General features: G+C 41.8%; 1 protein-coding gene across 1 annotated transcript; it reads left to right on the forward strand.

Moving 5' to 3' along the window:
- Positions 1 to 7298: 7298 nt before the first annotated feature.
- Positions 7299 to 16433, forward strand: znf608 (zinc finger protein 608). The gene is made up of 8 exons (XM_010896017.3): positions 7299 to 8023; positions 9771 to 9999; positions 11187 to 11274; positions 11487 to 13785; positions 14193 to 14586; positions 14816 to 14970; positions 15213 to 15360; positions 15813 to 16433. Exons 1-8 carry the CDS (start codon positions 7430 to 7432, stop codon positions 15830 to 15832), a joined length of 3927 nt encoding a protein of 1308 aa, XP_010894319.2. The 5' UTR covers positions 7299 to 7429; the 3' UTR covers positions 15833 to 16433.
- Positions 16434 to 23751: the final 7318 nt, after the last annotated feature.

The following is a 23751-nucleotide window of genomic DNA, read 5'->3' on the forward strand; positions in this document are numbered from 1 at the left end:
GAATCCAAAAGCAGCCATGTCTCGGACCTCCAAGATCAGATTTGAATAAACATGCATTATAGAATACTTTCGATAGATTGCACCAATTTCAATTTTTAACATGAATGAAGATTTTACAGTATGTCAAGTTTACAGTATGTCAAGTTTACAGTATGTCAAGTTTGATTAGGCTAAAATAAATCGAACAAAGCTTATCAACTATCTGAATTCACAGTAAACAGGTTGGAGATAATGGCTAATTGTAAAAAAAAAAGTATGCATAACATTTTGTCATACATCTGTTCATTATTTTAAAAATTCTCAACGGGATGTGTTATCATTGTCAGGAGATTGGATCTTTGATTATAGGCAAGATTCAAATGTTGATAATTAAAGCTGACATAATAAAATGTCAAAGAGTGATTAATGTGCCTAACTTTCTCCCCCTAATATGATTTTCATCTAATTACTTGATTTTAAGAATTAATATCTGTTTATGGTTTCAATTGCTAGCAACCTAATCTCATTCCTAGTATTAGAAATTTGCTTGTATTAAGTACTCTTGCCTTTAAAAAGGGAACAAAAACAGAATCTCTTTTGTACATATTTGTATCAGTTTCTACTCTTTTTCAGTTTAATTTCTACTAGTTTTCTGATCGCTCAGGTTTGCTCACCCATTGGCCGATTTTGGTTTATTTTGTCTCATTTTATACTTTATTTCACTTGTTTGTGAGGAATGCTTTTTGCAGTGATCACAGTATTTAGCTTGAGGGTTAAAAGTGATTATAGCCATTATAAAAAATATGCTCATACAGTATGTAATAATCTCATCCACAGATTTTTAGTTGGTGGCAGAAAATGTTATGTAGCTGACATGTGTAATTGTTGTTTAAAGACTATGGATTCTACTTTCTCCTGCCACATTGACTAGTTTAATCAGGTTGAGGAACCATTAAGTGTACTAAAACTTTATATCCATGAGAGAGATAACTATTGACAGGTGTTTTATCTAGGATTATTTTGTTGCTTCCCCAGTGTGAGGTCGCAGATGATCACAATTATCGTAATAATTATTTGGAAAGATTATTGTAGATCGCAATTGGGTTTCTGGACAATCTATATTTTGTCAACTGAACTTAAACCACAGCCTGCCTCTTGCCCTATCTTTTGTTATCAGTATGTTATTGGTCACACATTGGTTTTGAATCAGTGTTTTAATCCATACTATATTGACAGTTGGTCCTTTATTATTTGGAAAGTAAATTAAAGGTTCTCTTGCTCTTTACTGTTGAGTTATATTACGGAGTGTGATGGGCTTTAAGAGATAAAAAATAAATCAATACTTTATTAGTGGGTGGACACAGTTGCTTGGATGCAAAGCTTGGCAGTACAGAGGGGATTTTGTCAAATGGTTGGCCCATCAATATTATACTCTGTGTGGCATTGGTCCAATGTGGCTGAGTTGGAAGGTGTTTACAATGCCAGGATTGTAGGCTCAATTGCCACTTGGGACCAGTATGGAAAATAATTTAAATATATGCAGTCACTACTATGTTGCTTGGATTAAAGGGACATTCCACCATGGTGGTGATTTCTGTAGCAGTGAGATTTGTTCACACATAATTGACCAGAAGGAGCGTGGAATGGTTTTGAGTGCCGAACAACAGACGCTAGTGTGTCATAGTGTGGACTGAAGAGCGAGCAAGATCTAAAAAAGTATTGTAGTAATGGGTAATTTAATTTCACAGAGCCTCCATATAAAATTAAATCCTGCTATAATTCAGTTTATGGTCGCAATTGTCCTTGACTGAGCCATTTGATGTCTTTCAGCAATGTTCCTATCGACAGATATATTGATAAACATCCAAAGTATCAACATTTGTCCTCATTCTTAAGACTACAACTCTGTGGAGATTATACCTACTTTGGCCAAGTTCCTCCCCTCAACAGGTTTTATAAACATCATCCTGGTAGACTGACTGGGTACTGCTAGCTAACTAGCTAAGTAACTTCCCAATACACAGCACAATACAATGGCGTGCCATATTGAAGGATATGTTTTTGGAAGTGAACTTACATGTTGATATTGAACCATATGTTCTACTGTTGCTAAACAAACAGTGACTGTGAAATTAAATACTTGCATTTGAACAATAATCATATTTAAAAAGCAATGGGGAACTGTCAGGGGCCTCTACGCCTCCAGAGAGGGCCTAAGGACAAATATAAATTTATATTTTTATATATAATAATTTTCAATTTTGTTTTTATTGATATAATATTTTTTTTCTTAATTCTAATGATCTTCTTATTTAATTTCTTCAGTTTGGGTTTGAAAAAGTGTTATTATCCAAGTGAAAAAAATATCCAATAAGAATTTTACTGGTAGTATCTTGGTGAAAATTATCTGGCTGTGCTCAACGCTCAATGGCTATGCCCTGAGGCTTTGAATAGAAGGCACCAGCCAACATTCCTGAGAGCAGCATTTTGGAATGACAGTAGAATCAACCAATCACAGATTGTCTTCTAATAGTAATGGGACAATTTATGACGCTTCAAGGAACTTTGTAGGACCTAAGTATTCATCACTAATTCTCAGTCAATTGCAAGCCTTATCTTGTTTTCTCACTTGAGCCTTGCTAGCTGGCAAGCTTTTTGCAGTGTGTAGGTAAGGATGGTGATGGCCCAGCTGTCAGTCCTGGCTTTGATTTAAATAAAAAAAAGAACTCCTTTCGGATTTTAAAAGACAAGCTACATGAGCCTGCCATTATCCATTTTGTACAGTTGAACAGTAGAAATGACCTCATTTTTAAATGAAATCATAATGGTGAGTGGACTTCGATAGTTACTTTCGTAACTCCAGTTCTATGAGTGAAGTGTCGCTCATATGGGCTTCGCTCCTATTGGTTTACCCTTCTGCCAATAGGCAGTCACTGAACATTTAAATATGCAAATTACAACTGTCATGGCCATCTGCCCCATGGCTATAAAAGAGAGGCTCACACCCTGCTCAGTCTCCTAACATACCTTTCTTCACCAGAAAAGCAATCAGACACTGGTCGGGGCATGAACCCTATGGGCGAAGCTCCATTCATAGAAGTGGTTATGAAAGTGGTACATATGTTTGCGCACTGATAAACAGCCCCAAATGAATGCACACACGGCAACAACTCATCCAGTACCTTCTCAATCTGTAAAACCTGAATTGGAGAGTCCGAGGCCAGCCCAAAAAACCTCTCCAGACCTCAACAACAATGTCAGGATGAAGACACCACTCCCCGAGACAGCAAGTCTGCGCCCACATTGAGCTCTCCGGGAATGTGAAGAGCCCTCAGAGACCTGAGGTGCCCCTGCGCCCATTCCCAGATCTGCACCGCCAACAGGTGGAGGCATAGAGACCTGACCCCGCCCTGCCTGTTTACGTCCGCAAATGCTGTACGATTGTCTGACCATACCAACATGTCCCGACCCCGCAGGGTCGGCACGAAATGCAGCAGCATGCACCTGATCGTGTCCAACTCCAGCCAGTTGATGTGGCGCAACGACGGAGACCACACCCCTCATGCTGATTACGACCGGCACGTCCTGCCCCAGCCCGTCAGGGACGCGTCCATAAAGACCTGGACCCAAACCGACACTCTGCCCATGGGAACCTCACATAGCAGACTGCGGCCTGACTCCAGAGAGCTCGGGACCTTGATCAACCGGTGACACACAGGATCCAACTGGAGATGTGCAAACCAGTGCTGTAGGTCCCGCATGCGCAGCAGTCCCAACGGAACCACCGCGTGGCCTGATGACATCAAGCCCTGTAGCGACATGACCGAGAACACTGACACCGTATGCAACGGCCGGACATGGTCCAGGGCCCGCAGTGCTGCCTCACTCCACGCCTCGTACACGCATGCCCTCATAGACACTGTGGATAACTGGAGCCCCAGAAAAAACAGCTGTTAACTGGGCTGAGGAGCACTCTCTTTCCAGTTCCCTGCGAAACCCAAGTGATTGAGCTGAGTCACCAACCTGAATGTGTGAATCCGGGCCTGTTCCGACGAGTGCGCCAGAACCAAATGGTTCTGATAGGCAATGAAATGCTTGGTTTTCCTACTCCCGACAGTGCAGTTAAAAGTTAAAAAGTAACAGTAATAGGTAGGATTGGGACATGGAAGTAAGCGTCCTTCAAATCGATGCTGACGCAAAAATCCCCGGGGTCCACGCACTCCAAGAGACAATTCGCCGTGAACATGCGAAATGGCCTCTTTGACACACATTTGTTCAAAACGCACTGGTCGAGAATCAGCCTCATGCCTCCCGTTTTCTTGGGCCAACCCGTAAAAAAAGCCAGCCCAAGGCGGGGCCAACCCGAAAGGGAGAGGAGGATGCATGCGCCACCTGGGCCGAGCTCTCCATCTCCCTAACCATGGAGATAGAAGCTCCAGCAGGCGGCACATTCAAGCACAACTGGCCTGATATCTTTGTGGGGCAAGCAGAAAATTCCTACTCGCACAACAGAACCCTGCCTAGGCTCCCACACACACCAGCCACCCTGGCGGCGGCAGTAGGGGGAGCCACAGACTCATGGAGTCTGAGACCACCACCCCCAGTCAGAGACTGAGGGCAGGAAGACCGCTCATCAAACCTACCCAGGCATGCAACAGACGTCTGCAATGAAGGCTCACTCACTGATAAATAACGTGTACACACAGCTTTATTTACCAACACAGAGGAGCTCCCCACCAAACGTACACAGGGTGGGGAAGCATCCGAGGGACACCCCCCCCCCCCCCCCAAAATGTCAGGTACGACACCTCTTGAACGGAGGGACTTTCTGGCCCCCCTCATTCTGCCATCGGGTAGGAGGAGGGGACGGCCTCGGTGGGCAAGATTCCCTCCCCTCACGCTGCATCGGTCTAGTCGCATCCGGCTCCGATGTGCCCATAGACCAGGCACGGCAATGTTACGAAGTAGAACTTGTTTTCATCTACAGCTTGCTTTGTGTTGCTATCTCATTCCTATCATTTGGAATAAAATGTGTAAAATATTATTTCAATTTTAGATTACTGGTTGTGTGGTAAAAACAAAGGTAATGAATAGGAAGTACTGGGTACAATACATTTCATGTTGTGGTGCATTTTATATTGTATGCTGGACATCGAATACAGTGCAACTTTTATCTCTCTGACAGCATATACTCTCCGTGGTCTTGAAACAATGTGAGAAGTTGTGTGGTTTAATTAATCCGGCACTATTTGAGTGACTGTTTTGGCAAATGTTTCTTTGAAACGAAACAATCGTACTTTCTTCTGAAGTGGTTCCTGCTATCGATTTTTGGAACCGTTTTATAGCCTACGTTTGCTCCTTCTGAGCCACAGCCGAGATCTGCAAAAGAAAGGTATCAAGTCATGCTCTGAGGCATGAGTTCTCCATCTATATGTATGATGTCAGACCTTTTTCCGCTACTGAGGGCCTAGCTCCAAATGTTATTGTTCGCCACTGTTAAAAAGTATCTATATGTTTTACATAATGATTTCTGTCTACAGATATCAAGTCTCCATAGCTTCTAAATCTACAGAAACTACTGAGATCTAGATTATACTGCAAAATGTTCTCAATTCTACATTTTGTTGAGGAACATTTTCATTTTTTATGGCAGATGTATCATTGCTTACATTAGTAATTTGTATTTTAAGTACTGTAGCTGTGCTATGGTGAAATGCCCCTTTCAAGAGTCTGCTAAATTATTTACATTTACAGTGCCACAAGGCACACCAGGGAGATGTTACCAGAATTGGAGTATATTAAATTCAGTAATATGCAGGATTTGTTTTATTTTATTATTTTCAATAAAGGAAATAAAGAATTAGATTTTAATTACTCTTCAAATTGAATGGAATGGGTGGAATGGAGGACATTGGGTGTAATGGAGGACTGGGTGTTGCGACATGCATGACACCCAGTTACAGGCCTTGTCAAATCCCAGGAGCAATGCTACCTAGTAATGTTGCATCATTGTGGCCAAGAGTTGAAATATTGGTCACGGTATACTAACAGTCCAGCATACTGTAAGTGATTGTCCGACTGAGATGTCTTGTCTCTATCCTTTCTAGTAGGTTGTGTGCTTGTGAGGTTTAAAGTTTGTTGGGGAATTTGTTTATCCTCCAGTGTGTGTGTGTGTGTAAGTGAAAACGTCCTGGTTGAGCAGAAGAGCTTGGTGAGAAGACTCCTGCCCCAGCTGTGGAGTGTTAGGCTGAGGAAGGGCCGTGATAGAGAATTGGCCTCACATAATTGTAAGGGAAGAAAAAAATAAAAATAAATAGTCCAAAAAACGAATACTCGCCAAATATATTTGACCTTTAAGAAATACAGCAGACACTAACATATGGAGTGACTTACAGTTGATAATGTATTGCATTGACATCAGTAAAAACTTGAGATGCCTCAATATGCAAATTGGATAGCATTGGTCAGGGAGCGGCTTGGAGTGGAAGAATAAGCTTGCTGAAAGAATAAACTCCCTAAATGCATTGAGCCTTGTTGGAATGAGACAGGGCCATACAATTGGATATAATAAAATTGTGGCTGAAATCTTTTTTTTGTTAACTTTTTTTTTTTAATCGGTTAACATAAAATAACATAGATGTGGGGACAGATATCCTGGAAGTTTTTATACCCTGTTGGGTCATACTCTGAGAAATGAGAATAAGATAATGAGAAAAGAATTGTAGAAGTCTGTCAGCATCTTGCATGGAGTCCTATTACATCCAGGCACAGGTGTGTTGACCCTTTATAAGAGGCACTTTCCTGTCAGCTGGAGCTGAGTACAGCACTGTTCAGCAGTCATGCTGAATTTGCAAATATCTCTTTTAACTCCTACTGTTGTCCCGCTAAACAGGCTACTTTGATTTAATTGCTCAAATTGGACTTCCGTTAGATTGTCTTTATTTTACTTGCCCCTTTGCTGAAGTTACAAAAGAAAAAAATCTCAGTACAACCAGAACACTTGGTTTTGGACTAGGTCATGGGGACCCGGGTTTGATATCCCAGCGGGGATACATTAATTAAAAGCAATTCTCTCTCAAAATTATATACCATGTTTATACAGAACTGATGGTTACTTTTGTTTGTTTTACAAAAGAGACTTACAGTATATATTTACAAAACGGATTCAAATGCACACCGACACTTCATACAAGATAAAAGGCACGCAGTAGGCCTATAGGTTTGTTTTAATATATTCCTTCCTGTGTGAAGTCAGGGGATATCATCGTTTTTCTGTCACAATTCATGTCAGTCAAGTTCACAATGAATAGGTAGTCTGACACGTACTGTTCGACTGGTAAAGAAAGGATGATTGCGGTTGGCAATTTGATAATTGACTCGAATGCTTATTTGGGAAGCGACGGACAAAGACCGTAGATGAAGAGGTGTTTAAAAGGGGACAAATTGGGCGATGACGGATTGTGAGGAGCTGTCCGCTTGTTCAAACACACCCGTTTTATCACAGGGACTAAGAATTCCCTCCGTTCAAATCCAGGAACAATTCAGCGAGGATTCGAGGAAAGCTAGAATCATTAGGCGCAAAACTTCTAAGGATTCCGAACCGTCGGTCTTCACGCTGTGTGGTATAGCTGAGATATGCGTAGCTAAACGAATGGAAGCTCAAGGACGCCCCAGAGAGGCATTTGAAATGAATTCAACACTGGGCCAGGCGGTCAGCAACCCAAACACTAGTGATGTAACCGTTTCATGCGCCAAAGGCAAAGGGGAAAAAAAGGGGAAAAATCAAATCAGGGTTTGGAAAAGGGAGAGGGATGCTGTCAGAACGAGGAAAGAAAAATATGACGGGCAAAGAAGTCCCATCTTCAATTCAATACCGGACCATTTCTGCACTCTCGGAAGGCAAGAGAATCCGTGTCATTGTGCAGCGAGCGGAATGGAAGACATTACTAAAAACGCTTTGGATTGTGGAATAAAGGGTTGCGCTATTGTTGTGAGAAACAATGACGACACTGGCACACCGGCAAAGAAACAGAGAACGGATAAGGTAAGCTTAGCGCACGTTTTAAAACACATACAGATTACCATCTTAACAGCTTAATTGCTGTGGCATCAGACCCCCCCCCCCCCCCCCCCCCCACACACACACACACCCACCACCACCACCACCACCACACGCACACATTTATTATGGGATTATTACCTATTGGCAGAGGTTTTATGCATCACTAAGCTGGCAGCCTAATATAGATACATTATAGTCGTCTTTTATGTGCACGGAATACACACAGCAGTCCAAGAATGCAGTTCCTAGGTCTCAGGCCAGAACATCCCCCCCAAATATTGGTTAGTCTATGAACGACACGCGAATAGATGCATTGTGATGTGACAACAAAAACACTGCCACTGTTGTTAAATTACAAGATATCTTAATATTATTCTGAGCACACGAGCAAGGCTGCAGCCACTGAGCTTTGTGCATAGTTTTTAATGGTAGGCCATTCTGTGACAAATGCCAGGCTATCAATTCACACAAGGAAACAAAACACAGATCAGTTTGGTATAAGACTGTGGAATCAACCTAATCAGGTGCTACCTTAAATAGTTGTGCTTTTTATAAGCATGTCATCTATTTTTTAGAAGTAGAACTATAAAACTCCACAGTGTAAGGAAGGGAAGTTTTTATATGTGATCATTTATTGTTTTCATATTTTGATGGCATCTATAATGCATGGTTAATGTGAAAGCTAATGGAAAATATTCTCTTGGCCAGCATTTCTTTTTGTGATACTTAGTATCGTTTATAGCTGTCTTCTTATTTGATTGATGTTGAATAGCTTAAAAGAGAAAACCCTATGTCCTATCCTGCACATGAGGTTGTTTTGGTTTAAACTGGTTTAATCTGATTTGTTAAAAGGGAGGATGACTATCTTTCTTCATGAGAGCATCAGTAGTCAGTGCTTTTTACTCAGCAGCAGGGGAAGTGGTGTGTGTGAATGGTAGCCATCTTTCCCCCCCGATCTTGGCTATCAGCCCCTCACCGTGCTGTTTATTAAAATGTCACATACCTACCTCTAACAATTACCTCTTGGGTTTGCTGTTATGAGTACAAGTGATTCTTTATAACAAAACTGTAGATGCTGTTAAGTCATCATTGTGGTCAGTGGCTGAGATTTGTTTTTGTTGGAGTGATTGTCTAAAGAAAGGAGTGTACTGGAGGACTGTGGCATCGCACCTTACAGTCAAATCAGCGTGCATTTACCAGTCTTGTTTTGTCCCATTATAAACATGTAATCAGGCACGTATAACACTAGTGGTGATATCTCTTTTCCAATAGTGTAAAGTGTGTACATTTACGTGAAACACACATACCCACGTTTCCCCAGAAGTACAACTGTGTTCAGCACTGCATACATAGCAACAGGGAATGAATGCCATCCTTTTTACAGTTATAACTCAGCAACAGAATTGCTGCTTTCTTTTTCAGGTCATGCACAGGTCATGGCCGATGTTCTTTGCACAGAATTGTCTTCTACAATGTGTACAACATTGTTATTCAGGGAATGTCAAATTTTTAGAGAGGGGGAATTGTCCATGGATAGATTCTTATATATATTTTTAAATTACCAGTCATGAGGAAATTACAAATCCACGCTTTTCAAATGTAATGTATTATAATTACTATTTTTCATAAAACACCACTTACCTATTTATATTACCATTCCTCTGATGACTAAGAGCCCGTTTGAAAGTTAAAAAGTCAGAGTTGATATTATTAATCCTCCTTCCTGTAGGTTGACTCAATGTTCACAGCGCCTGCACCCCCGCCACCCGTTACAGAAGGCCCAATGTCCAATGCCCCCTTCACTCCATCCATCTCAAAGCAGCTGCTGGTCAGGACCAGATCCATAGGAACCAACACTCATGACGGAGGTCCAGACACAGACTCGTGTTGCCTGGGGCCTTGTCAGCCAGGCACTAGTGTCAACCTTGAAGGAATTGTTTGGCATGAGACTGACGAAGGTGAGAATCCCATTGCCCCAATTCACTTACAGTTCATCTTCCCAGCCAACGGTTCAACATGTACAGCACTGACCATAAATTAAAGGCTGTACAAAACTTTCCGCTTTGGGCATACGGCAGCTTATTCTGCCAAAGTATTAATAATATTATTAGTCAGAGTTATTAATTACGATGAGATCGAATGTAGGCCTAAGCCACAGAGATATGTAAACACAACAGTGTATATATGGAAGCCGGAAACTGAGGCTCGGCTTAATCTACTCCACCAAAAGAAAGCCACACAGCTGGCTCGCTTGAGGAATAGAGTGTCACTTATGAAACTGAATTTTGTCTTCTGCCAACTCACTGGGTTAAAGTGATTTGTGAGGTAGAGGAGGCTTTTGTATTCAAGGCTGTTTTTAATTACATGATCTCTGCTGATGCAACCGTCCATGAGGGAATTCATCAGATGTGTTTTCACTTTTATTTTACATTTTCTGAAGACACCTATTATTTTAGTAAAATTTGGATTTGAAGGAAAAGGTTTCTGCCATCATATTAGAAAGATATGCCATGGGACCTTCGTAGTAAGACGGAACCACCTTTTTTAGCGTGCGAGGGCTGCAGAGACACCAAGTGCATATTGATTAAGCAAATGCTAATTGCAGACCACCATCTTAACATCCCCCCGACTGAGAGCTAGCTTTTGATGAATGCATGTATAAACGCAATTGCAGAGCCCATTAAAATTGTCACAGCAACAAAGTCTTTTGTGTCTGCGGTGTACAGCTTTTACTTTCAAGAAAATTGGACAGCATTGAGACTAGTTTGCATGGCCATTTTCTTTAAGATACATTTCAAGATAAAGGCATGATGTGTTTTCATACAAAACCCCTGTAAAAGCATTTTAAAAACATTTGCCAGTGAAATATGAATGTGCAATAGATATTTGATATTCCCAAAGGTTTTTAAGAAATCAGGGGACTGGTATGAAATGGGGCTTCCATTATTTGTGTAAAAAAAGACCTTAATACTTAATTCAGCCAGTTTCAAAAGTCAACACATGCTGTATGTTTCCAATTTAATTTAATCTGATGAAATACCATCATGGTTGTCTGTTGCACAACAATTCTATTCACAGCATAGTTCACATTATTGTAACATTTATTTAATGTAACCTGCTCTTATTTTGGCTGATTGTATTTTAGGTGTGCTTGTAGTCAATGTAACATGGAGGAAAAGAACATATGTGGGGACCCTTTTAGACTGTACCAAGCATGACTGGGCACCCCCGAGGTAATTGAAGCATTTGTTGTAGAGTATTGAAACATTTCAAATAATATTTCAGTATGACTGGGCTATTTAGCTGTTTTCAAGAAAGGTGTTAGCATCTGTACATCTTCCATAAAGTTACCATTGAAATTACAGAATAATGAGTAGTTATAGAAACCTGTCTGATTTACTAATACTGTATATATATATATATATATACATATTTATTTTTCTAGATTTTGTGAGTCACCTTCCAGTGACTCTGATCTGCCCGGTAGCCGCGGTCGTGGTAAAAGAATGCGACTGGCCATTCCGGATCAACCCTGTGTTGACCCCGCTCTTACCAAGGTCCGTGGGCTGCCACATAAAAGCCGTGGCGGGGGCATTCACAGCAAGGGCCGAAGGGGGAGTCTCAATCTGATCAATAACTGCCGAACTCCCCCCTTCTTCACAGTGGAGGAAATCAAGCCAAACTCCCTCCCATCTGGGAAGAGAAAAAACAAACCACTGGCTGATCTGGATTTGACTTTAGTCGCAGAGGACATGAAGATTGGAAACGGGAAAAGGATCCGTGCCAAGTCTCGGAGTGCTCCTTCCACGCCACAGGGAAAGTCAGATCCTACCTTTATGGATCCGGCATGCACTTCTCCTATATTAATAGACTGTCCTCATCCAAACTGTAACAAGAAATACAAGCATATCAATGGGCTCCGTTACCACCAGACACATGCACACTTAGACATAGACCCAAAGCCTGAATTTGAGGCTGAGAGTGAGGACAGACTGTCTGACTGTGAAGAGTCCCTCAGTAGCCTGACATTTGACTGCTCTGAAATGACAAATAACTCGTCAAAGAAGCCCAGTTCTCTTTATAAGGTTTCTACAATTGGGTCTCTAAAGAACAGACGGTTAATGCTCAATAGTGACCATAGTCCTACAGCGACATCAAAAATGAGGAGGAATTCCTTGATCAAAGATGGACTCATTGATGATTTGAGTAACTTGCCAATCATCTCAAACATGACTGTGGTTTTGGAGAATTGCCTTGTTACTGATAGGAACTCTTCTGTGGAGATGCCTAAGCTCGAAGCAGAGGGTTTGATCGATAAGAAGGGAGCAAGTGATAAAGGAAAGAAGGCCAATGGGAAATCAGAGAAGTGTTCGTCTAAATCCAGAACCAACAGGCCTATAGCTCCTGGTCCTGCTCCTCCAAAGTTGATTGCAATTCCGAACACTGTGTTTTCTTCCAGCAACGCAACAGAGACCTCTACCCAGCAGTCTTCCCCATCAGCAGCTGTTGGTGTCACAGCAACAAAGAACCTCTCACTTAAACCCATCAAACCAAAGTTGAATATCATGATAGAGCCAAGTCTGGTGAAAGCCACTATTGTCACTTGCAAGGAGACCAGGAAAAAAGAGAAACGGAGATTAAAAAACAAACGCCATAAAGATACAAGGACCTCAGATGGCGATGGCACTCTGCTGAAGATGGATGAGGGGAAGCTGGCGGGAAAAGAACAAACCGGAAGCCTTTTGAAAGAACACTTGAGCAAACAAGATGGGATGAATGGTCTGATAGAGTCTCAAGAGAGTCGAATGGCCAGCATCAGAGCCGAGGCGGACAAAGTGTACACGTTCACTGACAATGCTCCTAGTCCTTCCATAGGTAGCTCTTTAAGACTAGACTGTGGCTCCCTTGGAAGTGGAGATGGCACTACCACTAAGACGAACAGCCCTGCCTATTCAGACATATCCGATGCAGGTGATGATGGGGGGTCGGAATGTCGTTCAGACACAAGGTCCAAAAGCCCAAGGTCCATTTCGCTTACTGAGATAAACACAAACAACAATCCTAGTTCTAAGACTGCTACAGCTCCAGGGTCAGTCAAAGACCCACAGTCTCCTTTCTACCACGGATATGACCCTTACTATCTTCAAAATTACATGCAGACCGGCCAGTCAAACGCAACTGGTGGTCATAAGAACTCTACTCCTCAAGACAGTAAATGCAAAAGGGAGGATATGAAGGAATGCAGTGATGAGAGAAATGCCCCAGAATTCATTGATTCAAAGAAGGCTGATTTCATCAACTCGAGTTCACAGTCCCAGCTTCAGATGGCGATGACACAAACTCAAACTGCTCTAGCTCAGTCCTTGTACTATGGCCAATATGCCCGCGGCCTTTATTTGGATCAGAAACTCTTAATGGCATCCAAGTGCTGTGAACAGCAGCAAATCAGCAAGCAGAGAGGAGGTCAAGCCAACCGAGAGCCAGACGAGATAAAACACATGATAACCCCGACAGCTGTATTATCTAAGGGGACAGACTCAGTTAAAACGTGCTGTGCCAAACCTGGGCTCTCGTTTGTAGAAATGGATGAGCGATCACAGACTCTTAACACACAATCACAAGGGAAGCCGATGGTCATCAATGTGAAGGAAAACCAGGGCCTTGTCAAAGACAGTGATGAAATGAAATCATCCATGAATCCAAATAATCAGACAGATCTGGACTCAAATGTGTCATTTTCAAATGTAAGTTTTTCAATCTGTCTTTAGCTATTTTTGATGTTGCTACATAAGACTATTGTGAAGGTCATTGTATCAGATTGTTGCAGTATGTAAACCTTTATTCCGGGTAAAGGCTGTTTATGTGGTACCGTAGATATACTTTTGTTTTCAAGAAGACAGATGAGGGATATAAGTCATTTTTTATTGGACACCTCCAAGTTTACTAATGGGCATACTCCAACTTAAGCTGTCAATTTAAAAATGTTATTCAAGCAAGGAAAGAAAATGTGAAAGTTGGTGTAAAAAGAAAGTTAACATTAGTATTAAATATGCATTTGGTGGAATTCATTTTCAATTCACAAGCTGGGATTACTGGTATTCAATTATTAAGACAAACACATCACAAACAAAACTTTTCCTCATCGATTTAGCATGCAGAAGTCCAACCCTGGCCACGCCTGAATCAATCCAAATATGTGGAGCAGCAAACTGAAGATCTTAGCCAGAGCTCAGAGGAGTTAAATGCTGACACATCTAAGGAGTGGGAGATTCCCTATGAGCCAGTGACAAAGATGGAGCTCAAAAAGGCAGCGACCCAGGATGCCCCCATATCGGACACAGAGGACTATGATAGGCTAGAGGAGTTGCCAATGGGCGTCATGTCGGAGGACTCACAAAGCGCCAGGGTGGCTGTATCACCACCGATGAACCCCCAACAGCAATCTTTCATTCCATACCAGCATTCCTACCAATTCCTACAGATGTGTGACCCTAACAACAACTCTTACAGGGTCATGTCACCCACCCTTGTGCAAAACTACCCAGGTAAGTGTTTCTGGTTTGAGAATTATGGATTACTTCTGCAATAACTATTATTTGTCTGTTTCCTTTTAATTCATCGTTATGTGTTTATTAGTTTGATATTACGGCAATTTAACCTGTTTGATTCATAGTTTGTGCTACGGTAGAGAGATTGCTTTTGTTCTATTTAGGAAATTGTGAATTAGTGTTCTGAGTTTTCTTTCCCTCAATGTTTTGTACTGTACAATGTTAGGTTTTCACTATCCCCTCTACGGGAAAACGGCAGGCAGAGAGGAGTCCCATTTATCTCAGAACAACCGTGGTGTGAGCAGCAAGCCAGCTAGTGATTCCACTGCCCTTGAGCTTCTGCAGCACCATAATCTGCCATACCATGGTAAATCCCCTGCGGTAAGTATCCATCAACTTAGCAGAATTAAGGTAGAAAATGCAAAGCAACCGGGAATCCATGAAATGAACATAAAAAACAGTTAATGGTTGGATGACAGAGGAAATTGAAATTAGCATCTTTGAGAAACTATCCCTATTTCACACATGATCTGTGACATCCTGATGGATTGATGGCATTAGTGTGAAACATACAATACAGAGATTAAGTAAAATAAAAAAACAATCATTTTTTTCCTCACTAGCCTGGTGAGAAAGGATCCCCTGAGGCAGAAAGAGAGACAGACCGGGCGAGGAACCTTGTTCCCTTTGCCAAGCACCTTCACACTCATCACCATACACATCTTGGAATGAGCTATCCTCTCATGTCTGGGCAGTACAGTCTATTCCAAGGTAAACAATGCTTGTCTTGGAAGTATAAAAAAAAAAAAAGGTTTCTTTGATTAAATCCTGGAACTGGTAAGACGAAAAAGGGAATGTGTCATTATAAACAAATCAGTATAATGGCTGTGATTGCTCCCCAGGTCAATGGTTGTTTTTTCAGTCAACATACCTGGTAAGGCGGGGGTAATAAATAAGTAGTACATTAGGTGTAGCTATATCTCTTGTCTTTCTTTTGAAGGGTAAAGCTTTTGTGCTAGCAGGTGTTGGTATGCCCACCTGGTTGGCCAGTTCACACTCTTTCTAATACAGGCTTATTTTTTATCGTTTTTGGCAAGGTAAAAATAACAGCACTGAATAATGATGTAAGGTAGCAAGCTTCCTTCAGTTCCCTACATTGTGAAATGTATTGTCTGTGAAGTAATGATATCAACCCTCAGTATTTATGATGTCTGCTTCTACAGATAATGAAGGGAAGAAGTAAAATCATGTGACTGGCTCACATGAAGAAAAGAAGATTTACAGACATCAATTCCATGGTGTTTATTCATTGCCTCTATGGGAGGCAGAGACCAATTTCATTTGCGTTAAATCAATATTTTATAAAAGTCACAGAGCAGTGGTGTTGTTATATCGGTGGAGATCTGTATTAAGTAACTTTAAAGTATTTTGCATTTGGATGCCTGTCTGAAAACACACGTGAGTAATCCCATAGTGTCATAGAATCCGCCATAAATGGCCATGTTACAAAGCTTATCTGCACATATATCGTAGTGTAATCATTTGATTGAATGTACTGAAATGTGCAATATCCCAATGTTTTTTTTCAGTTGGGAAACTGCAGTAAAAGTGCAGGTTTCTATAAAGGGGTTCTCTGAGCATTACTTAATTACATTTGTAAACCGTGATTGGCTGTAACCACCTGTTGATTGTATCGTCTCATGTGAGAGTAAATCTTCACATTTTCCCAGTAACATAGAATTGTAGTGTATATATTCTGTATAGATTCATGGCCAAGCATTACATGCTAATTATGTGCTGTATGTATGTACAATGGGGAGAACAAGTATTTAATACGCTGACGATTTTGCAGGTTTTCCCACTTACAAAGCATGTAGAAGTCTAATTTTTATCATAAGTACTCAACTGTGAGTGACGGAATCTAAAACAAAATCCAGAAAATCACATTGTATGATTTTTAAGTAATTAATTTGCATTTTATTGCATGACATAACTATTTGATACTTTAGAAAAGCAGAACTCAATATTTGGTACAGAAACCTTTGTTTGCAATTACAGGGATCATACGTTTCCTGTAGTTCTTGACCAGGTTTGCACACACTGCAGCAGGGATTTTTGCCCACTCCACCATACAGAACTTCTCCAGATCCTTCAGGTTTCGGGGCTGTCGCTGGGCAATACAGACTTTCAGCTCCCTCCAAAGATTTTCTATTGGGTTCAGGTCTGGATACTGACTAGGCCACTCCAAGACCTTGAGATGCTTCTAACGGAGCCACTCCTTAGTTGCCCTGGCTGTGTGTTTCGGGCCGTTGTCATGCTGGAAGACCCAGCCACGACCCATCTTCAATGCTATTACTGAGGGAAGGAGGTTGTTGGCCAAGATCATCCTCCCCTCAATACGGTGCAGTCATCTTGTCCCCTTTGCAGAAAAGCATCCCCAAATAATTATATTTCCACCTCCTTCCACCAATGCTTCACGGTTGGGATGGTGTTCTTGGGGTTGTACTCATCCTTCTTCTTCCTCCAAACACAGCGAGTGGAGTTTAGACCAAAAAGCTCTATTTTTGTCTCATCAGAACACATGACCTTCTCCCATTCCTCCTCTGGATCATCCAGATGGTCATTGGCAAACTTCAGGTGGGCCTGGACATACGCTGGCTTGAGCAGGGGGACCTTGCGTGCGCTGCAGGATTTTAATCCATGACGGCGTGGTGTGTTACCAATGGTTTTCTTTGAGACTGTGGTCCCAGCTCTCTTCAGGTCATTGACAAGGTCCTGCCATGTAGTTCTGGGCTGATCCCTCACCTTACTCATGATCATTGATGCCCCACAAGGTGAGATCTTGCATGGAGCCCCAGACCTAGGGAGACTGACCGTCATCTTGAAACTCTTCCATTTTCTAATAATTGAGCCAACAGTTGTTGCCTTCTCACCAGGCTGCTTCCCTATTGTCCTGTAGCCCATCCCAGCCTGTGCAGGTCTACAATTTTATCCCTGATGTCCTTACACAGCTCTCTGGTCTTGGCCATTGTGGAGAGGTTGGAGTCTGTTTGATTGAGTGTGTGGACAGGTGTCTTTTATACAGGTAACGAGTTCAAACAGGTGCAGTTAATACAGGTAATGAGTGGAGAACAGGAGGGCATCTTAAAGAAAAACTAACAGGTCTGTGAGAGCCGGAATTCTTACTTGTTGTAGGTGATCAAATACTTATGTCATGCAATAAAATGCTAATTAATTATTTAAAAATCATACAATCTGATTTTCTGGATTTTTGTTTTGGATTCTGTCTCTCACAGTTGAAGTGTACCTATGATAAAAAGTCCAGACCTCTACATGCTTTGTAAGTAGGAAAACCTGCAAAATCGGCAGTGTATCAAATACTCCCCACTGTATGTACAGTACCAGTCAAATGTTTGGACACACTTTTCCATTCACTTACCCATTCACTTGAATGGTTAAGTGTTTCCAAACTTTTGGCTGGTACTGTATGTCTGTTTTCATTTCACTGCATTGTATTGTGATTTACATAACAGCATATTTCTTTTATAGGTCCGGCGGTTCTGTTACTTGAATAGTGCTACAAACTTTGTTTACAAGTATTGACATCTCTGGATAAACTCTTCAATTAGGTTGCCTAATCAGTGTAATTAAAACAGTGTATGAAGTTACTGTGGAATCAATTCAAAATAGAAACAGCTGTTGCTTTTTTATACTGTATATGCCTTAATTCATATGTTTGGCAATCAGAATTAAAGGAAAGATGTTTGTATACATTATGGTTTCTGTCTGTTTGGTTCTGTGCAGTGCCTTCGCACTATGTCCCTCTTAAGCACACAATACATTATTGTTTGATGCATAAAAAGCTCCATTGCCACCACTAACTATAAGATCTAGCCACAGATAAACCACAACCGTATGGCCATAGATAATGATAAAATGATTGATCATGGTTGTGCTTCTGCCTTAAAAATGTATTCACTGTCCACAGAGTGGAACCACCTATTCCGGTCGTTTTTTACTATTTGATGAGGTGTCGGTGTCAACCACCTGTTTTCAGTGACCAGTAAGATACTATATTATCCTCATAAATAGGCATGAACCATCTAAAATTTCCAAAGGAATATTAAAATGAAGGATGTCACCTGCAGCAAACCTATATCCTCTTTTCTGTACTTTGGGCACCCTCTCCTTGCAGGGATAATTGTGATTTTGGCCACGCACATCAGTAGTTAGTTAGCCGCAGAAACGAGAACACATGATCTGGTGGTTGGCCTGGTATAAATTTGCGTAAAATGGCAACTTTACCTCTCAGCCCATGGCAGATCTGTAGAATTGCATGAAATGTACTCATGACCTAAAAAAAGATTTCCTCTGGGGCACCTGAACATACTTTTTTCTTGGGACTTTAAAGTAAAGGGCCAGCTGTGCCCAAAGTAGTTTTCCACAAAAGACTTAAAACACTGTGACAGTGTAATGAAACATTGAAAAGCAGGTGGCCTAACTCCAGATCTAGAGTTTGGCAGCTGTTTGAATGTAAACCTATTGTATATTTTTATATATTTGTTTTTGTAAATCACAATGGGTCTTCAAAGGAAATATTGGTGTTTTACAGAGGGTGTTTTGTCAGTACTTAAGATTTTCAGTGCTTTATTTAGGCAAACTGAAAACAGTTGATACACACACATTCAATGTGGGACAGCCAAAGGAAAGAAGTGAGCCCCATTTGGAGCACTAGGGTAAATGTGTCATATTGCAGGAACTGTACACAACCACCCTACCACATTGTGAAAGAAATTATCTGGGCCCAAATATTTGGCTGATTTAGTCATCCAACCAGGTTAAGCTCTGGACCTTGAGATTACTTGATTCATCTTTTGTAAAAAGGTGAAGGACAGGCAATAATGAAATCAGATTTTTTCTGGTCACTTTATGTTTTGTAAAATCATGTGACTGGCTGATATTAAGAAGATTTACATTAATTCCATGGTATTTATTCATTGTCTCTATGGGAGGCAGAGACCAATTTAATTTGCTTTTAATCAATATGTTTTAAGAGTCTAAGAGCAGTGGTGTTGTTATATCTAGTATTCGATATCATTCTGGTATTGCAGCATAAAGCTTGAAATCCAAGTTAGTGGTTTTGGGAAACACATGTCTGACTCAAACAAGTAAGCTGCTTGAAAGTTTGTGAAACATAAAGGGATAGTCACTATTTTTGTATAAAATATTAAAATAAACTCATGAATTCCAAATAAATCTTATAAATATATATTTTTGTTTGTTTATTTAACAAAAGCAGTTTATTTAACAAAAACTCATTCAATAGCTTGTGGCACCTCCATTAGCAGCGATACCTTGGAGTAAATGTCTCCTGTAGCCACAATCAGTCACTGACATCTTTTTTTAGGTATTTCTGCTCACTCCAATTGAGTGAGTTTTGACGGGTGCCTGGAATGTAATGCCCGCTTCTACGGCATCTTGATTGGATTTAGGTCAGGACTTTAACTAGGCCAATGCAAAACACCAATCTTTTTCTCCTGAGACATTCTTTGGAAGATTTTCTTGAATGCTTTGGGTTGATTTCTTGTAGGAACACCCATTTTTGGCGCAGCTTTAACTCCTGACGTTCTGTTCAAGAATTTCCTGGTATACCTCAGAATTCATGGTTCATTTAATGATGTGCAGTTGATCAGGTCCAGTGGAGGAAAAGCTGCCCCAGATCTAGACATTTCCACCACCCTGCTTGACTGTTGCAACTTTTTGTTTGACAGCAAAGTCTTTCTCCTGCCGACCCTCCCATGAATGCCATTTTGATTCAGTGTTCTTATTGTTGAAGCAGGCACAGAAACCTGAGATGATTGAATAATGGTCTGCAAATCCCAAGATGTTATTTTGTGTTGGCATGAACCTGATTTATTATTTTCCTTCTTTCTGTCATGGATACTTTGGAAGGACCTCCCTTTCTAGACTGAGTAACTGTCATGTTAAATGCTCTCTATTTGTAAATTATTTGCCTCACAATGGATTGAAATACCTCATCTTTTTGAGATGATTTTATAGCCTTCCTCAGACTGATGTCCAGTCAACACCCTTTTCCCGATGCCCTCTGAGATCTATTTTCAATCTCGGCATGGTGTGTTTCGCATTCATCTGTACATGAAACACCAATCTGACCAGGGCCCAGTTTCCCAAAGCTCGTAAGATGCACGTACGTGCCTCGTTATCTAATCAGTGCATTTCCCGTAAGCATTGTTACTTAAGTGGTACGTAACATCGCTTGTTAATTAACATGTGTTCCACCACTCGTTAGTCCATCGCAACAAGCACTTGATATAGCATGAAATAGCGCCTCCCTCAACATGCAAGGAATGATCACGAACAATTAATATTAAGGCAATAAAACAAATAGAAATGTACAAAACTGTTTTGATTTAGACCAATTTATTCAGACAAATTAAATAAGAATTGTGTGAGTGGATGTAAATGTAATTGAATGTAATTAGTCAACTGAGGACATAGATTTTCTATGTAAAACAAGAAAAAATTCAGAGTTTCAAAAATAACCGTTTCCCGAGTCTGAAACCCTGCATCGTACTGGAACTGTCTTTGATGGATAGGGGCTGCCTGGTGCCTCTCTACCTCATCAAAAAGAATATCAACTGCAAACCTTTCTACAGCCTGAAGGAATTATCATAATTTATCCTGGTCTGTGTTCACATTCCACCATCAGCCAACGTGCACGAGACACAGAGGCAGCTGGCCTCTGAGAACAGATTCTCCAGACGGAGCTGTCTTACCCAGACTCCTTAGTTATTGTTCATGGTGATGTCAACTAAGCCACGATCCCCCAAAATATAAACAGTTTATTAAAATCCCAACCAAAGAGGCACTTTGGATCACTGCTACACTTCAATCAACAATGTCTATCGTGCTGTGCCATGCATTGCTCTAGGACTCTCAGACCACTTCATGGTCCATCTAATACCCACATACAGGCAAAAACTAAAACTTTCCAAGCCTGTTGTGTGAAAGTCAAAGATGTGAAGCAGCAGAGGAGCTGTGTGTGTCTAGAAAGCACTGATTGATTCTAGGTCTGCCACTAATGGTCTGGATGAGTACTCTGATGCTGTGACATCATACATCAACTTCTGTGAGGACAACACGGACCAGTGTGAGCTACAACAACGACAAACCCTGGTTCACAGTCAATCTGAGACAGCTGCAATCGGAAAAGGATGAGGCGTTCAGGAGCAGGGACAGAGACAGGTTCAGAGAGGCACTCCTAAAGGCTGTGTCCTGTCTGACCTACTCCTCCCCTTGTACACGAACAGCAGCACATCCCGCCACCACTCTGCCAAGCTCCTGAAGTTTGCAGATGACACCACACTCATCTGATTTATTTCTGATGGAGATGAGTCTGCCTACGGGTGAGAGATTGACTATATGGTGTCCTGGTGCAGTCTGAACAACTTGCAGCTTAACACCTTAAAGACAGTGGAGATGATAGTGAAATTCAGGAGAAACCCAGCTGCACCCCTCCTCGCCCTGGGTTCCCCAGTCAACTCTGTGGAGTCCTTTTGCTTTCTGGGCATCCTCATCGCCCAGGACCTCATGTGTGAGCTGAACATCACTTCGCTTACAAAGAAATCTCAGCAGAGAATGTACTTCCTGCAGCAGAAGAAACAGTTCAAACTGCCAACGACTATGATGGTGCACTTTTCACTGCCGTCATAGAGTCCATCCTAGTCTAGTATGATACAGCCACTGCCAAAGACAATGCCAGGCTGCAGTGCATCATCCACTCTGCAGAGAGTGATTGGCTGCAGTCTGCTGTCTCTATAAGACCCACACACCTCCAGGACGCGCAGGCGAGCGGCAAAGATTGAAGCTGATCCCTCTCAACCTGGAAATTGACTATTCAGAACTTTCCACTATGGCAGAAGGCTGAGGTCTATCAGGACCAAAACCTCTTGCCACAAGAACAGTTTTTTCCTACAGGAGTAGGCCTCATGAACATGCCCCCCCAGCCAAACTGACTATAGGCCTCTTCCCACAAAACACATAAACACACAACCCTCAACTAGACAAATGTATGACTCCTCCCCACATACACACAACCATCAATTAGACAAATGTATGACTCCTCCCCACATACACACACAACCACCAACTAGACAAATCTTGGACCCCTCCCCACTTACACACACAACCATCAACTAGACAAATCTATGACCCCACCCCACATACACAGACAATCATCAACTAGAAAAATCTATGACCCCTCCCCCATTACACACACAACCATCCACTAGACCAATCTATGACCCCTACCCACATCCAAATACAACCATCAACTAGACAAATCTATGACCCCTCCTCTCTTACACACAACCATCAACTAGACAAATCTATGACCCCTCCTCTCTAACACACAACCATCAACTAGACAAATCTATGACCCCTCCCCACAAACACACACAACCTTCAACTTGACAATTCTTGCACCTTACATATTCTTTTGTATATTTTTTTGGTAATTTATGAATGCCCCGTCTACTGCACTCTTCAGTCCACTATTCTCATCATCATCATTATCATCTTTCGCTTATCCGGGGCCAGGTCGTGGGGGCCGCAGTCTAAGCAGAGATGCCCAGACTTCCCTCTCCCTAGACACTTCCTCCAGCTCTTCCGGGGGGACACTGAGGCGTTCCCAGGCCAGCCGGAGTCCCTCCAGTGTGTCCTAGGTCTTCCCCGGGGTCTCCTCCCGGTGGGACGGGACCGGAACACCTTCCCAGGAAGGCGTTCCGGAGGCATCCAAAACAGATGCCCAAGCCACCTCAGCTGACCCCTCTCGATGTGGAGGAGCAGCGGCTCTACTCTGAGCTCTTCCCGGGTGACCGAGCTTCTCACCCTATCTCTAAGGGATCGCCCAGCCACCCTGCGGAGAAAGCTCATTTTGGCCGCCTGTATCCGGGAACTTGTCCTTTCGGTCATGACCCAAAGCTCATGACCATAAGTGAGAGTAGCAACGTAGATTGACCGGTAAATCGAGAGCTTCGCCTTGCAGCTCAGCTCTTTCTTCACCACGACAGATCGATACATCGACCGCATTACTGCAGAAGCTGCACCAATCCGTCTGTCAATCTCCCGTTCCATCCTTCC

Source organism: Esox lucius, chromosome 13 (genome assembly GCF_011004845.1).
Source record: "Esox lucius isolate fEsoLuc1 chromosome 13, fEsoLuc1.pri, whole genome shotgun sequence".
NCBI lineage: Eukaryota > Metazoa > Chordata > Actinopteri > Esociformes > Esocidae > Esox > Esox lucius.

What these genes read in the sequence shown, in the direction of transcription:
- znf608 (XM_010896017.3), top strand. Translation starts at nt 7,430, where the DNA reads ATGACGGATTGTGAGGAGCTGTCCGCTTGTTCAAACACACCCGTTTTA. An exon ending in AGAAACAGAGAACGGATAAG is followed by an intron (nt 8,024 to 9,770) that starts GTAAGCTTAGCG and finishes TCCTTCCTGTAG; the next exon opens with GTTGACTCAATGTTCACAGC. An exon ending in CATGACTGGGCACCCCCGAG is followed by an intron (nt 11,275 to 11,486) that starts GTAATTGAAGCA and finishes TTATTTTTCTAG; the next exon opens with ATTTTGTGAGTCACCTTCCA.